The sequence below is a fragment of the Stigmatopora argus genome, chromosome 7, assembly GCF_051989625.1.
Source record: "Stigmatopora argus isolate UIUO_Sarg chromosome 7, RoL_Sarg_1.0, whole genome shotgun sequence".
In the NCBI taxonomy this organism is placed as follows: domain Eukaryota; kingdom Metazoa; phylum Chordata; class Actinopteri; order Syngnathiformes; family Syngnathidae; genus Stigmatopora; species Stigmatopora argus.
The window spans coordinates 983,829-1,001,666 of NC_135393.1; the positions used below are offsets into that span (position 1 = coordinate 983,829).

The following is a 17,838-nucleotide window of genomic DNA, read 5'->3' on the forward strand; positions in this document are numbered from 1 at the left end:
CTTCTGTGTCTGAGCTTGCTACTGTTTTGCTATTGCAACCAAGGGAATTTCCCGAATATGGGACGAAATAAAGTTCTAATCTAATGTAATCCAATACACACGCACACACACATACACACATTGGTAGTAATCTTAAACTAGAATATACACAGACAACTGGTTTCGCTAGGATAATTCTTTATTAATACACAACCTAGCAATATTTCCAAGTTATATTCTTCACATTCTTTGCAAATGATTTCATTATAGATGATCAAGTCATTTATTGTATGGTGTCATAAAACAGTGTCCAGGTTTTTCAAATTACAATAAAAGCAAAATAAAGGCCTTTCTATGCCACTTCAAATATATAGCTCTTCATTGATTTAAAGTTATGTAATGATAGTTTGTATAACTCGTCTTTATTTTATAAAACTGTAGAAAAATGACCCGAGGACAAGAGCCAATATCACACAGCAACAGAAGATCATCATTTGTTTCTTCAGAGAATGCATGAGGGGGAAAAAATGTCACAACTATGCATTACAAGCATTACTAGCTAAATTTAACAGTGGTATCTTGACTTAAGAATTTAATTTATTCCTCAAACAAGCTTGTACCTGAAATGCATTGTATCTTAAACTAACCTTCCCCATTAAAACTAAGGAAATGCCATTAATAAACTCGAGCCTAAAGAGGAACACATTTTCATTTGATTAATAAGAGGGAAATAGCCTTTACTTCAAATATGAATATCAAAAAAAGGGAGTCAAAGTGACCAAATCACTCCTGTCGGGTTTTATATTTAAACAACTAAAGTAAGAATAAATTACTATATCGTTTCATATATTTAAAATATTACATGTGAAAAAATATATAACACAATATACAATGGTAATTCTACTTTCAAATGCCTTTAAAAAATATTAAGGTTACGAAAATCCTTAAGGGCAAAAATTTTGTCCCAAGATACGAAAAAAATTCAGGTTACAAACATCAAACAAAATCAAACATCGCCGCAACGTAAACACAGTTTCTGCAACCAGTATTTTGTTTTTTGGTTTTAAATTGTCGTGTTCGAATTGCATATCTCCCAACACCTCGCTGGCCTCCCATGGTCGCCTACATAATGCGGGAACGTAGATTAGCGTACTGTAGTGTGATAGCGGCCACCGATTCCGAAAGGGGGGAACGGCACGCTCCAGGCGGATGCCAGAACCGGCCAATAATGAGGTAACGGCCACCAGCGGGGCCACTGACCAAAAGCCTCGTTGTCACAGAATTCTAAAGCATTTTTTTTCTTGAGTTTTTCTCAGTGTGCATAACATCACTTTAAATTGTCAAGTTGTGTTTCCGTACGTGTACGCATGTTTACGTAGCTACCACATGCTATTCCACCCCATTGGATAATGCAGACATTGCATACATTACATATATTTGCATACATATATCATTAAAAAATAATTTTGTAAGTAGAGGTACCACGGTAATTGTTATATTCATGGCGGGAAGCAGAAGGGACCCAAGGGAAGCAAGTCAGGCTATGCAAAAGAAGCTGGTGCAAACTCTAAGTATTTTTTTAAATCAAAACTTGTTCACCTTCATAAAAATATTTTAACGGATCGCCAAACAAATCAAAAGAAACTTAAAATTAAAAAAATGGTAGTTTATATCGACAAAGAGAGAGGGTAATGAGACAATAAGGAAAAGTTGGATGACAGGAGAAGCATCCTATTGGGAGACACACACGGAGCACGCAACAACAGCTAAAATAAATAGGCTAAGGACAACATCATGACACACTAAAGGCCAGACCTAAATGACCCAAACCCAAATACAAAACAAGACAGGCGCAAGAGCAAAAATTAAGCTAAACCAAAAACCCTGAACCATGACTGTATTAGAATATTCTGCAATGTATTTAGAGTACCGTATTTTCACACCTATTTGGCGCATCGTTTCTTACGCTGCAGTGTCAGTAACGAGTGCTATTTCTGTATTTTAGACACACAAAGCACGCACCATTTCATTAGACGCATATATTATATATTTCATATGGATTAAGATCGAAACGCAATAGCGCTGGCTACCGGAAGCAGCTTATTTCCGGGTTCCGGTGCGCAGTGACTGCTGGGAAATATAGTTCTTGGGCGCTACACCCAAACGCTAAAAACAGGCTTTAAAAAGGCAACGGAAGCAAAACTGAGTTCGGGGCAGTGCTTTATTTGGACTTTTTACAATTTACTCAAGTCATCATCACCTTCAAATCCCTCAAACTCCTCATCTTCTGTGTCAGAATTAAACAATTGCCCGAACGAGCCTTCCAAAATTTTGACTTTTTTTACTTTTATGCGCGCCTTATGGGCGTGAAAATACGGTAATAATAGATTTGCAGGCGGCCCAGTCGAACAGTCGTTAGCGCGTCGGCCTCACAGTTCTGGGATCAAGGGTTCAATCCGAGGTCCAAACCCTCTATGTGGATTTTGCATGTTCTCCATGGGGTTTTCCCCAGGTACACCAGTTTCCTCCCAAATCCCAAAAACATGCAGGGTAGGCTGTTTGGACACTGTACATTACCCCTAGGTATGTGTGTGAGCGTGAATGGTTGTCCTTTGTGCCCTGTGATTGGCTAGTCTCCAATTCAGAGAGAGTCCTACCTGGCGCCCAGCGTTGGCTGAGATAGGCTCCAGCACCCCCCTGTGACCCTTGTGTGTATTGCCATAAATATATTTTCAATTGGGCTTTCAGATGGAAATATATTTTTATTTATGCAAAACAATTATCAATTATTGGTCTGCAAACCAAAATTATTCCAATAATTTTCCTCGGCAATTTCTGTAGCGTGCAAGAAATTCGCAAATGCATGCACCCAAAAAACACACCTGCAAGCACATTGCTCGCATTTCTCCATGCATTCAAGGTCAAATCCTGTGTGCGCTGTGTACAGTACATGCATGTGCGCACACGCCAGAATTGCATGTTTATGCGTAATCCACGTGATCACAATGCGGCTAATTATTGGTCGGGACACTTAGGGCTAGTTGATTGGCTCATGCATTTCCCCAAATTGACCGCACGCTTTGAGCTGCGAACCACTAATTGCGAACGTTGTTCCGTACTCAACATTGACTCAACTGTCCAAGAAGAACGAAGCGGTGGTCAGACTCCATTTTAGGATTGCGATTCGTCTCTCATATCATATCATATTAATGCTCTTTTGGAAGGTTCACCATAGTTTTCTATTTTTTCATACAAATCTACAACCGCGAACCGAAAAAACACAATTTTCTTATTGATGTCTGATGGGAACTTCAGGTTTTTATTCTCAGGGGTCATCAACATTTAATTTTGGGGGTGTAAATCAATTTTCCCCCATTAAAAAATAATAACAATTTTCTCACGCTAAGCGCCAATATAATTTTCACCCAATTATTGAAATATATTTTGATTAATTCCTTACAGTGGCGTACCGAGGAATTTTGCGCCCTGGAGAAAGTTCTAGACGGTGTGCGCGCTCAATGTCAGAACTCAATTATAAAGGTAGTCATGTTTGATAAATTTCCTTGAAATTTAGCAAGTTACACACTTATTTTGTTTTGTAAATTTGCAAAATATTAAAAACTGGATTTAGAAATATATTGCAATAATTTTCATTTATTGTTTTCTATGGCGAAAATTTAAATATATTCATTTTCTGCGGCCTAAATTAAAATATATTTATTTTGCCAGACGAATATATTTCTGAAACAAAAATTAATATTTTCAAGGCCCTGCTTCAAAGTAGTGCTCCGTCTGAATCCATACAACCCTCAATAACTATTGTATAACTATACAACTTTTACTGCAGCTACAGCTGCAGCACATACAAAAAACCATCAACAATAACCTTATCTAGTTCCAATTTTATTTATGAATATACCATATTTACTCGCAGATAAGCCCAATTTGTCGGACAAAAAAAGATGAGTGAATCGAGGGTATGGCTTATATGCGCATAAAAAGACGACATGCAAGAAACTGCAAGGTGACAAAGACGAAACGCCATAACGCAAGACCATGCGGCCGATACGGTCATTTATTTCAAAATAGAGAAAAGATAAACTGATAAAACGCTAAACAAAATTTATTTTGACGTCTATTAATGAAATTCAAGAAAAAAATGGGAAAAAACTCATTTGTGCCTGTCACTGCTCGCTCAGGGTGCCGCCATCTTACCTAGTGTCTTACCTAGTTAAATGTGCTCTGACTGGCCAGACGCGAGTAGCCCTGATACATGTGTTTGTAGCGTTTACCATGTCAGCAGATCCCAATAGTTGTTGAGGCTGATGGAAAGTCTTGCGGTCGATCGTTAAAATATCAGCGTTGATAGCTGCGTAACGTGTATCTCATGCTATTATTGCACCCAGAGACTTGGTGAACACTACCGCTACGGACAGACTTGCGGGTTGTGCTTACGTTACTTCCTTTTTGAAAGGAAATGATTGTACATTTGTGATTATGAAATAAGACAAAATTTAGCTTTTCTTTTTCTTTGTATTTCTTGTTCTAAAGTGACAACTACTGCATTAATATGAACCATTGAAAAAATTTGAGAAATATTTTGACATTAGAACATCACAACATCTTAAACTTCTGGTGAGAAAATTGTAATTTCCCATCTCATCACATCTCATTTTCTGAACCGCTTTTATCCTCATTAGGGTCGCGGGGGGTGCAGGAGCCAATCCCAGCTGTCTCCGGGCCAGAGGCGGGGGACACCCTGAATCGGTGGCCAGCCGATTGCAGGGGACAAGGAGATGGACAACCACACACACTCACTCCCATACCTAGGGGCAATTTAAAGTGTCCAATCAGCTGTGTCCAATCATGTTTTTGGAATTTGGTAGGAAACCGGAGTACCCGGAGGAAACCCACGCAGGAGAACATGCAAACTCCACACAGGTGGAACATGATTTTAACCCAGGACCCCAGAGCTGTGAGGCCGACGCGCTAACCACTCGCTCCACCGGGCTGCCCAAAAATCTTTAATTTCTGTCATTAAAAAGCATCAGGTTCTCATCAAGATAAACTTATTTCTTTTTTCAAATTGAATAATTTGACATGTTGCATTTACAAATACAGGCATATTTACTTCCTTATGATATTGAGCCTAATAATGTGCTTTTGATTAGAGGTAAGATCTTGAGCCCGGGCCGGGCTTCTCTCTCGCCGAAAAAAAAAATCTATACCAAAACGATGTGTGGTCTCTCCTGCTCACTTTAAAAAAAAAAAAGAAATATCTACATTTTTATAAAAATGTATATTAAAACGATGTGTGGATACTAAACTAAGAAATAAGAAAATTATAAAATAAATAATTTGGAATTTTGGATAAAACAGAGAAGGCGCTGTATGTAATGTAATTGCAATTGGAGGGGGAGCCGCAGAGCCAGAACATGCTCTGCGCACGTCACGTGAACGCCGCAAGAAGTGAAGGTTAAACTAAACATGCACCGGTACCGGTAAGAGTGAATTTTGGAAAAGCTTCAAATTGATTGTTGAATATGCTAGAGAAACTTGCATTGGCTTCGCTGAATGTAGTCAATGTGGCGCTTTGCTCTCATACGAGAGCAAAAAGACAGGCACCTCAGCGCTGAGCAGGCATTTAAACAGTGGAAATCGTCAAACATCTATATTATCATATAAAAGATGTAGATGTTTATACAGTCTTGTTTAACTTGGGTTTCGTTACAAAAGACGATAGCCTTTAATACTATGTTATCAAAAATTAATCCTCGTGGTCCCCTCGGGTCGGCCCCGATTTGATTCATACAGTATCTCAGAAATACCACGTTAGATGATTTTTCTCTTCAAAGTATAACACATTTGTACTCCCTATTAAGGATGTGGCTTATATGTGGGGCGGCTTATATGCGGGTAAATACGGTAGCCAATTTTTGTTAAAATGATTTTACTCACCAAATATCATTTTTATTTGTACACAAAATCCATCCCCATTGCTTTCCTCAAGAATGTGGCAGACAAATCCTTTTCCTGGTTGTGACAGGCTTGCTTTCTTTGGGGCTTTCTTTGGGGCTTTCTTTAGCTTCTAGTAAAAAGTCTGAGTTTGACAGTAAATCTGCAACCAAATAAATTTCTTCTCCTCCTTCGGCCATTGTGGGCTGACAAAATCACTATCAAACCAATACAGCAATATATTTGCTGGTTCAGCTCGCTACAGATGCATTTTGCTAGCGCCAGCTAAGACACTCTCACTATTGTTATATATGGTAAAACGTACAATCCTGGTGCCCATTTGGGCTTCGCGCACGCTGATCAAAGTGTTTTGGTTGTATTGTTGATTGGGTTGTGTAGCTTGTCACACGTATGAGTGACTTCTGGATGTGCCGCAGGTGTTTGCTTTGTAAACAGTTGCTCTTACCAGAAGACTGGTATTATAGGACTCTTCTAAACCCCAAGTGAGGGTGACAGTCGAGTTGCCCGGACCACCTGGGCATAGGTGGAAATTTGGAAGTTCCTTCTAAACCAGGGGTCTCAAACTTGCGGCCCGCGGGCCAACTGCGGCCCTCGGGACGATAATTTGCGGCCCCCGTCTTAATATGAAAGATTAATGTTCGTGCGGCCCGCAAAATTGATATGAATGACACTTGTGTTCGGAGCAATGTTCCCTCTAAGCTGCGCGTGTGCGCAATTGCGCACTACTCTCGTCTTCTCTGCGCAGTAGCAATCATATGGCGCGCAGTAAAATAAAAAATCGATTTTTTTTTTTTTTTATTTTAATTTTTTTTTTTTTTACTCCTTTCCCCATGATGGCGCCGTTTAAGTGGCAGCCAGTGGCAGTAGCTCTGTCCACTCATGTTTTTCGTGTTTTACAGCATGTTTTACATGAAAAATTAGAGGGAACATTGACATGCACCTGCTTGTGGCAGGTGTGATACTGGTGTGCCCATAGCGAGCAAAGATGATGTCGTGACCGGATGATTCGCCTAAAGACGTTTCGCCGACGGACGTTTGACAGACGGACAGGTCGTACTAGTATTTGTATTTAATCATTAAACGCTGTTTTCAGCTGGATTTGACCGAATTTGAGAGCATTTTGAGCCGTTTGGCGAATGGACATCTATAGACGTTTTTTTGCCTCCATCGCGATATCATCCAGTATTTGTATTTAATCATTAAATGCTGTTTTAGGATGGATTTGACCCGATTGCTGTCATTTTACGGCTCGGTTCTGCTACATCTGCCTGCCCAAGAGTGCTTATTCCCGGACTGCCATGCCCGCCCAAGAGTGCTTATTCCCGGGCTGCCATTGATGGTAGACGAACATTGATTTTTACTATAATTTGGACAACACCGGCGGCGGGCCGGATTAAAAATCCTAACGGGCCGTATATGGCCCGCGGGCCGAGGTTGAAAAACTTGTACACACACGATCTGGCGGGGCGAGCGCGCGAATCCCGTTTCGGCGAAACCTCCGTTCGGCCGAATGAACGTTCGGTGGAACGTCCATTCGGCGACCTGCCCGGCTGTCAAACGTCCGTCGGCGAAACGTCTTTAGGCGAATCATCTGAGTACCGATGATGTCGCTCACACTGGTACTCAGTGCGCTCAGGGAGGTTGTCTTTCTGCTCAGACCAACAAAAAATTAGAGGGAACTATGGTTCGGAGCTGAATGAACCAATCACGGTGAGGTATACGGCTCTGGAGGGCGGGACATCGGCCGGGCTGTCCAGTGCCTCGCTCACTCACTCATTCATTCCTCCAATCAGCTGGGCGGAGGAGAAGCCGTGAGGCCGATCACTCCGCTCGGCGCGCACACTCCTCCGCTGCTCTCAGCATAGAACTGAATGAGGCGCTATGATCCGTGATCCAGCCTGTGTCAGTGTCTGTAGCCATCTCCGCGATTGAAACGGAGAGCGAAAGTGCACATGCGCCACAAACCCGCGCGACTGAATGTGAAAGATCAACCCGAGACTCATTCCAAGTGGAAAAACATATTACAGAGCCCCAGAGATGTCTCTTTCAAAGCCTGCCGTGAAGAGAAAGGTCGGTGATGAGCACAGACAGTTTCAAGAAAAGTGGGGAGTGCAATATTTCTTTGTTGAACACAGGGGCACCCCGACGTGTCTCAATTACACTGAAAAAGTTGCGGTGCACAAGGAATACAATTTGAAACGTAATTGTACTACGAGACATGCTGAGGAGTACGAAAAATACCAGGGAGATCAGAGAGCCAACCAGGTTGCCAGTCTTAAAACACGTCTTCTGAGGCAACAGGATTTCTTCAAGAAGGCTACCAAAGACAGTAATGCAGCAGTCAAAGCTAGCTACGCCGTTTGTGAGTTGATTGATCCTGTGCTAAGTGATCCCAAATGGCTCATGGACTTGGCTTTTCTTGTTGATATCACACATGAGCTTAATGTACTGAACAAGAAGCTACAAGGCCAGGGGCAACTTGTCAGTGCTGCCTATGACAACGTGAGAGCATTCTGCACTAAACTTGTGTTATGGAAAGCCCAGCTCTCTCAGACAAACCTTTGCCATTTCCCAGCATGCAAGGCTCTCGTGGATGCTGGCACACCATTCATTGGTGAGAAGTATGTTGAGGCCATTTCGAAGCTACAGGAGGAATTTGATCACAGATTTGCAGACTTCAAGACACACAAAGCCACATTTCAAATGTTTGCGGACCCCTTCTCCTTTGATGTGCAAGATGCCCCTCCTGAGCTTCAAATGGAGCTCATTGACCTGCAGTGCAACTCTGCACTCAAAGCCAAGTTCAGGGAGGTGAGTGGAGAAGCAGACAAGCTTGGGCAATTTTTGAGAGAGTTGACCCCCAGCTTCCCTGAACTTTCCCGAAGGTTCAAGCGGACCATGTGCCTTTTTGGGAGCACATACTTGTGTGAGAAGCTCTTCTCCACCTTGAACTTCAATAAGTCCAAGTACAGGTCCAGACTTACTGATGAGCATCTTCAAGCTCTACTGAGGGTCTCCACTGCTTCCTCCCTCAAGCCAAATGTGACTATGTGAGAAGAAGCGCTGCCAGGTCTCTAGCAGCAAGGAGTAGGCAAGAGAAGCCGTGTTCAGAATATTTCATGTTCAATGTTCCATTCAAGTTCAGAAAGTTAAAGGTTAAAGAGCTGTTAATACAGACATTTGAAACGGAATAAAAATAATTCATTTTCTCTACTTAGCCAGCCAGTGTATATCTACTGTATGCTCATTAGTATTATTTGGTTTTGTATTACTGATTGATTTATTTTTTATTCATCTTTAAGTTAATTTATTTAATTCATTATTTTTTGTTAAAAAATAAAGATATTTGATAACATTGGAATGTTTTATCAGTGCTTTTCTTGTGGAAATCCTGATGCGGCCCAGTCTCACCCAGACTCGGCCTCTAGCGGCCCCCAGGTAAATTGAGTTCGAGACCCCTGTTCTAAACTGAAAAACCTCCACTTCTATTCAGGTTACCACACACTTTTGCCTGCTGGCAAAAAATATAAACAGGGGTCAGCTTTTTGTTTTTGTTGTCATTTTCGCAATAAAGCCACGTTGGCGTGAGAATCAACCCCGAGTCTCAGTTTTTCCAATATGTCTTGTATGTCTTTGTCTGTCTTCCAAACGAATGAAAAGCATGCCAAGCAATGAAAACGATCACAATATGGCTGCAAGTGACTTGCGATACAACCACATTCAAGAACGACAGATCGGTCGGAAAGTGATGTCGTCATTTGTCGATCCACTGGACTGTACATTTTTAATTCCGCATTGCAGTTGTGAAGTTATCATTTGTGTGACTCTAATTTCCAAGCTGACTCGAAAAGCACCTCTTGTTGTTGAAAAAAAGAAAGATCAGTCTATCAGAAATTGGACTTTGTGCATGCCTCATCTAAAGGAAAATAAAGGAGCTGCATCATCTGCTCATTTGTGTTTTAAGATGAAGCCTGAACAACTGTCATACATGACACTCGCACTCCACTGTCATGAATCATGTGTGACATGCTAAAGTTAATTTTTTTGTCATAACAGAAACACGCAGTTTCTGGGTGTGATGACAAGTAGGCTTTTTTGTTGTTGATAATGACGACAGGGCCTATGTCCGATTATTATTATTAACGATTGCATATTGGGGAGGTACAACGAGTTTGGATTGGATGTGTTTATCGGTGTTCAATTGTTAATCCCTTGATCCACATAGCAAGTGTGGCATGTTAAAGAGTATCGGTATTCGATTATTGATGCCTTGGCATATAGCTTGAGGCACGGGAGATTTTTAGTCATAACAGTAAAGTTGGATTGAAGAAACAACAACGTATCACTGTTGTGATTATTTCTCCCTGTGTTTTAAGGTATGCTGGTTGTTGTAGAGGCCGGTTGAGTTTGTGGTTTGCAATATACACTGTTTAGCGTGTGAGAAAGAAGATACTGTTTAGTAATGTTTATTTACTTTTGAATTGTGAGCGTGAATGTGCGAGTCTCGGGTCACGCACATGGAATAGCATTTAGCACGCTACCTTCAGCCGCCATTATCCTGTACAGTGTCTATGACGGTCATAGCAAGGAAGTTATGTTATTGATATTGCATTGTTTGCCCTGTTGAATAGTAGAAGGACTTCTCGAAGTTGTAAAAAGAAAATATATAACAAGTTATGACCGTATATTGAACGAGTGTAATTGTACATTATGTTTTGGGTTCTAAAGTGTTGCTAATATATATATATATATATATATATATATATATATATATATATATATATATATATAAATATAAATATAAATATATATATATATATATACATATTTATATATATATATAAATATAAATATATATATATATATATATATATATATATATATTAGCAACATTTTAGAACCCAAAACATAATGTACAATTACATGAGCACGCATGGAGTCGCAAATCAAAAGAGACGGCGAGCCATCTCACAGCAACGGTTAAAAACCAGATCATGAAAATGAACTCAGACCTTGCCGTCATTCCCGGAGGCTTGACCAAATAATTACAGGCGCTGGACATTGGCATCAACCGGGCTTTCAAATCAAAGTTACGAGTGGCGTGGGAGCAGTGGATGATCGCTGGCGAAGACAGCTTCACGAAAAGTGGCAGGCAGCGCCGGGCTTCTTACGCTACGATTTGTCAATGGATTGTTGCCGCCTGGGCGAACGTGTCTGCTTGCACGGTTGTTCGAGCTTTTGCCAAAGCCGGCATAATTTCTAAGGAGCCACATGGAAATTACGGTGACTCTGAAAATGAAGAGAGGGGGGGACCCGGCTATTTGGAAGACTCGTTCGTGCAATTGTTTAATTCTGACACAGAAGATGAGGAGTTTGAGGGATTTGAAGGTGATGATGACTTGAGTAAATTGTAAAAAGTCCAAATAAAGCACTGCCCCGAACTCAGTTTTGCTTCCGTTGCCTTTTTAAAGCGTGTTTTTAGCGTGTGGGGGTAGCGCCCAAGAACTATATTTCCCAGCAGTCACTGCGCACCGGAACCCGGAAATAAGCTGCTTCCGGTAGCCAGCGCTATCGCCAGGCGCTCGGCGCCCCCGCGAGCGCTCCCGCTCGGCGCTCACAAAGGGCGCTCTGCATTATAAGGCGCCCTGTCTAATTTGGAGAATTTTTTTTGACTTTTATGCGCGCCTTATAGGCGTGAAAATACGGTATACAGTGGTACCTCGTCATACGACCGTTCGTCATACGGAATGCTCGTCTTACGGGGGAAATTTCGATCGAATAATTCGCCCGTGATGCGGTCAAAGTTTCGTGATGCGACCAAGCCAGGTTGCCATGGCATTTTTTTTGGCATATCTTTCGTGTATAACAATATTTACGAGCACCGGATGAGCTATTCAGACCAGGAAACGCACAACGCGCATGCGCGGTGAAAAGAGGGCTTTCTGGGTAATGAAGTATACTCGTGCTCGCAAAAGTATCCCCGGTAGCAACTCTATCATAGGCGCCGTTCGATGGGACGCGAACACAGATGCTACAAGCTAAAAGGAGCCGCTAGCCAGCGCCCTGAAGCTCACATGAGCAGCGGGGCGATCGCTGATAAAAGACTCTGCTCGTTGGCTGCTCATAAGAACATCGGGGGCACTGGCTCGCAACAGCATCCCCGGTAGCAACTCTATCATAGTCGCCGTTCGAGGGGATGCAAACACAGATGCTACAAGCTAAAAGGAGCCGCTAGCCAGCGCCCCTGTAGCTCTCATGAGCAGCGGGGCGATCGCTGATAAGACTGCTTGCTGCTCGTTGGCAAGTGGTCGTGCGTTCTCCGATTGTGAGGACATTTGTGTGCATCATTTTCGGAATATTTTGAAGGGAATAGTACGACAGCAAACAGCCCATCGATAGCGAACGTGAGGGTGGAGTGTTTGTTCTGTTTACGAGTGCGTTGTGTGGAGGAAAAAAAAAACCGAAGCCCCTCTCCCCTCGGCGAAATCCGGCCAATTTTAGTTAGATTAAACACTTTATTTCTATTAAACCACTCGTTATTTATTACTTTGTCAATATATGGCGAATTATAAGAAATAAAACATTTTTTTTCAATCCAATATCCTGTTTCTGGTGTTTTTTTCAGAGAGTTGGAACGAATTAAATTGTTTCCCATTCATTTCAATGGGAAACTTTACCTCGAGTTACGAGTAACTTGTCATACGAGCTCAGTCCCGGAACGGATTAAGCTCGTATCTCGAGGTACCACTGTATATATATATATATATATATATATATATATATATATATATATATATATATATATAAATATATATATATATATAAATATATATATATATATATATATATATATATATATATATATATATATATATATATATATAAATGCACCCTGCATTTAATCTTAAAACACAGAGAAATAATCACAACAGTGATACGCTTGGGTGTAATTGTATATTATGGTTTTTTTGTGTTGATAAAAGATAACAGTAAAGTTGGATTGAAGAAACAGCAACGTATCACTGTTGTGATTATTTCTCCGTGTTTTAAGATTAAATGCAGGGTGCATATATATATATATATATATATATATATATATACATCAGTGGCGGGCCGTCAGGGCCTTCAAGGCCTTCTCTGCTGGCCTAAGAAATATCTGAATCATATTATATTTTGTCCATCAATACTTATTATTCCAAATGGTCTGTTAGCTTCCTTTCATTGCTTTTCCCCCTGGTTGCACTGCTTCCAGATGTGTGTTTTCATATTGAAGCATTTAACCAATCACATTTCAGCCATTATTTGTTGCCAGATCAGATCTGCCTCAAAGCCTTCACAATCAGTTCTTGCGGGCTCTGCTGCCTTAAACTAGACTGTTGCTTTTAACCAATCAGATTTCGAGTTGGCAACCCCACAATGATTTTTCATAGGCGTTAGCATTTTGCTGGCTGGGACATGTCATTGCTTTCACAAACTCTGATTGGCTAGTAGGCGGGCCAAAGCAGTACCCGAGGCAGCCGAGATCGCGAACTCCACCCACTATGGCCGACAGAAGCAAAAAAAATGGATTCTGTTTGCTCACAAAGCTATTTTCCAGATGGACTTTTCCAGAAAAAAATGGACATCATTAAGAAAGGGCGGTCAACTCCGAAGCTAGCAAGCCTGTTACAGCCGGGAAAATGGTGTGTGGGGCACTTTCAGCGCGCTAACTTAGCTCCACAAGTAAATAGTATATTGTTGTGTTAATTTAAAGCTATTTTCAAAACGGACTATGCCAGAAATATGACAGGACAGGCTCGACTTTCATCATTAGCTTCGATGGCGATAGGAAAGGAGGATGGATATTGTGTAAAAAGGATTTTTGGTGAGTAAAATATGGCTATATTCCTAAATAATATTTCAATTGTGGGCCAAGTTCTGATATCTGAAAAGCTCCAGTGTTTGTATTTAAGCTCCAGTGTTTGTATTTAATCACAAAATGCTGCTAGGAAGTGGATTTTACCCCAGTTTAATTTTTGGCGTTTCACCATTGACGTCCATTGCTGTCTTTTCCCGGGAAAAATCACCCCCCTGGCCTGGTTGTAATGTCTCAAAAGCTCCAGTATTTGTATTCAATCAATAAATGATGCTAGGAAGTGGATTTTAACAAATTTTAGTGCATTTTTTGTCATTTCACGTATGGACGTATCGACGTTCATCGCTGTCTTTTTACCGGGGAAATGATACTCCGGGGCCGGTTCTGATGTCTAAAAAGCTCCAGTATTTGTATTTAATCAATAAATGCTGTTTTCGGCTGGATTTTACCCCATTTTCTGGCAATGTTTGCCCGTACGCCATTGATGTTCATCGCTGTCTTTTCCCGGGAAAATCACCCCCTGGCCTGGTTTTAATGTCTGAAAAGCTCCAGTATTTGTATTTAATCATGAAATGCTGCTAGGAAGTGGATTTTACCCCATTTTTGTGCATTAATTTATTGATTATTTTTATGTGTCGCAGCTATAGCTGCAGTAGAGGTTTTATAGCCATAAAATAGTTTGAGGGTTGGATTGATACGTTGAAGGCGCTACCAGAAAATGCACCGCCCGCCACTGATATACATATATATATATATATATATATACATATATATATATATATATATATATATATATATATATATATATATATACAGTGGTACCTCGTCATACGACCGCTCATCATACAAAATGCTCGTCTTACGGGGGAAATTTCGATCGAATAATTCGTCCGTGATGCGGTCAAAATTTCGTGATGCGACCAAGCCAGGTGACCATGGCATTTTTTTTGCATATCTTTCGTGTATAACAATATTTACGAGCACCGGATGAGTTATTCAGACCAGGAAACGCACAACGCGCATGCGCGGGGAAAAGAGGGCTTTCTGGGTAATGACGTATACTCGTGCACACAACACCGACAGGCAATGGCACTCTATCATAGGCGCCGTTCGAGGGGATGCGAACACAGATGCTACAAGCTAAGAGGAGCCGCTAGCCAGCGCCCCCGAAGCTCCCATGAGCAGCGGCGCGATCGCTGATAAAAGACTGCTGCTCGTTGGCAAGTGGTCGTGCGTTTTCCGATTGTGAGGACATTTGTGTGCATCATTTTCGGAATATTTTGAAGGGAATAGTACGACAGCAAACAGCCCATCGATAGCGAACGTGAGGGTGGAGTGTTTGTTCCGTTTACGAGTGCGTTGTTTGGAAAAGAAAACCGAAGCCCCCCGCCCTTTATGTGCCCCTATCCCCTCGGCGAAATCCGCCCAATTTTAGTTAGATTAAACACTTTATTTCTATTAAACCACTCGTTATTTATTACTTTGTCAATATATGGCGAATTATAAGAAATACAACATTTTTTTCAATCCAATATCCTGTTTTTGGTGTTATTTTCAGAGAGTTGGAACGAATTAGTTTGTTTCCCATTCATTTCAATGGGAAACTTCCGCTGGAGTTACGAGAATCTTGTCATACGAGCTCAGTCCCGGAACGGATTAAGCTTGTATCTCGAGGTACCACTGTGTGTGTGTATATATATATATGTATATATGTATGTATATATATATATATATATATATATATATATATATATATATATATATATATATATATATATATATATATAAATGCACCCTGCACTTAATCTTAAAACACAGGGAGAACTAATCACAACAGTGATACGTTGCTGTTTCTTCAATCCAACTTTACTGTTATCTTTTATCAACACAAAAATTGGGTATATATATATATATATATATTAGCAACACGTTAGAACCCAAAACATAATGTACTATTAAACCCATATATATATATATATATATATATATATATATATATATATATATATATATATATATATATATATATATATATATATAAATATATATATATATATATATATATGGGTGTAATTGTACATTATGTTTTGGGTTCTAATGTGTTGCTAATATATATATATATATTAGCAACACGTTAGAACCCAAAACATAATGTACTATTACACCCATATATATATATATATATATATATATATATATATATATATATATATATATATATATATATATATATATATATATATATATGGGTGTAATTGTACATTATGTTTTGGGTTCTAATGTGTTGTTAATAAATAAATATATATATATATATATATATATGGGTGTAATTGTATATTGTTTTTTTTTGTGTTGATAAAAGATAACAGTAAAGTTGGATTGAAGAAACAGCAACGTATCACTGTTGTGATTATTTCTCCCTGTGTTTTAAGATTAAATGCAGGGTGCAACACATGCTTCACAACTTTTGTGGTCGTAAAGTCGAACAGACACAACTCGCATAGGTTTTGAGCTGACGATTGCCTGTAAAGGGGATAGTTATGAACCAGGTGGCATGTCTTGTTTTTTTTTTTTTTATTACTGTCTCAAGCAGAAATTTGACATTCACTTTTGGCACTGCACAGGATAAGAATGGGGGTGGGGAGTACTGGGGTTATAAGTAAATAAGGTAAAATTATTTCCCACAGCCAATTGGAGCATCTATAAGTCAAGGTACCACTTTATAGCACAGTTAATCCACAATTTAAAATCTAAATGATTACTTCTAGAGTAAAATTTCTGTATATTTACAACTTATTACCAAGACAATTTTGATAATCAGTTGTGAGTGATGCTTAATGAGGAAAATATTTAATTGCATTAGAAAAATCAAGCCATACTTACCCTACGTGCTTCCTGTTGGAATTTTGCAGCTTTTTTAGTGTCAGCCACTGCTCTTTCAACAAAGCCCACTGATTGGTCCATGTTACTTTCTATTCTGTCAATCATGCCACCCTAAGAGATAGCATAGCAAGAAATAGAAATGTTGAATAAAGAAAGACCACCCCAAGATGGCAGACAATTATATACAGTCATACCTCTACTTATGAATGCCTTTAGGTACGACATTTTCAGGTTCCGAAAGCTTTTTCTATGCAAATGAGTGCATTGAGATACGAAACAAGATCCCCCAAAAAGTAAATGCATTTCCTTATCTGTTATTTTATTTTGAAATTGTCATGGATGCATTGATTCTCACTAAAGAACCTCGCTACACTCTACTGGGCTCTCATTGGCTGTCTCACAACAACCACTATCCATGTTTCAAGATTCTCTCATATGTACTTTTGACCAACGTTCGTCGTCACAGAGTTTTGACGGTGTTTTTTTGTCGAGTTTTTCCAAGTATGGATAAGCAGCTTGTTCTGTTTTTATCTTCATTCCTCCCAAGAAAATTACCAGTGCAAATTAAAAGAAGTGGTCACCCATGAATACATTGACGACTTGGTTGAGGGGCATAAAAATGAACTTACTCGCGTTAATGGAACACTCGGCAATACAGGAGGAATCTAACGAGAAGGCAGACGAGGAGGAAGCAGAAAGCATTCCAACAGGAAAAATCAAATAAATGCTGGAGAAATTTCACGAACTTTCTATGTTCGTAGAAAAAACACATCCAGAAAAAGTGTTCACGAATCATGCAATCGCCCACTTTGACAACATTTGTTTGTTGCATTATAGTTACATTATTAAAAGTCGTCAAAGGGAAACGTTGTTGGATATTTTTTTTTCCAAAATGTCCGTCAACCAGCACTGCAGAAAGGCAATTTAAATCCAAACAGGTAGGAAGGGTACTCGGATGATTCGCCTAAAGACGTTTCTCCGACGGACGTTTGACAGACGGACAGGTCGCCGAATGGACGTTCCACCGAACGGAGGTTTCGCCGAAACGGGATTCACGCGCTCGCCCCGCCCCCGGATCGTGTGTGTACAAGTTTTTCAACCTCGGCCCGCGGGCCATATACGGCCCGTTAGGATTTTAAATCCGG

At 40.2% G+C, this 17,838-nt stretch overlaps 1 protein-coding gene across 1 annotated transcript in view; it reads right to left on the reverse strand.

Moving 5' to 3' along the window:
• Positions 1-160: 160 nt before the first annotated feature.
• Positions 161-17,838, reverse strand: part of LOC144076971 (syntaxin-3-like) — a 74,281-nt gene continuing 56,603 nt past the window's right edge. The window contains exons 9-10 of the mRNA XM_077604385.1: positions 16,694-16,804; positions 161-479 (exon numbers count right to left, since the gene is read on the reverse strand). Of these exons, the coding sequence (XP_077460511.1) occupies positions 402-479; positions 16,694-16,804 (189 nt within the window). The 3' untranslated portion in view covers positions 161-401. The remainder of the gene's footprint in view (positions 480-16,693; positions 16,805-17,838) is intronic.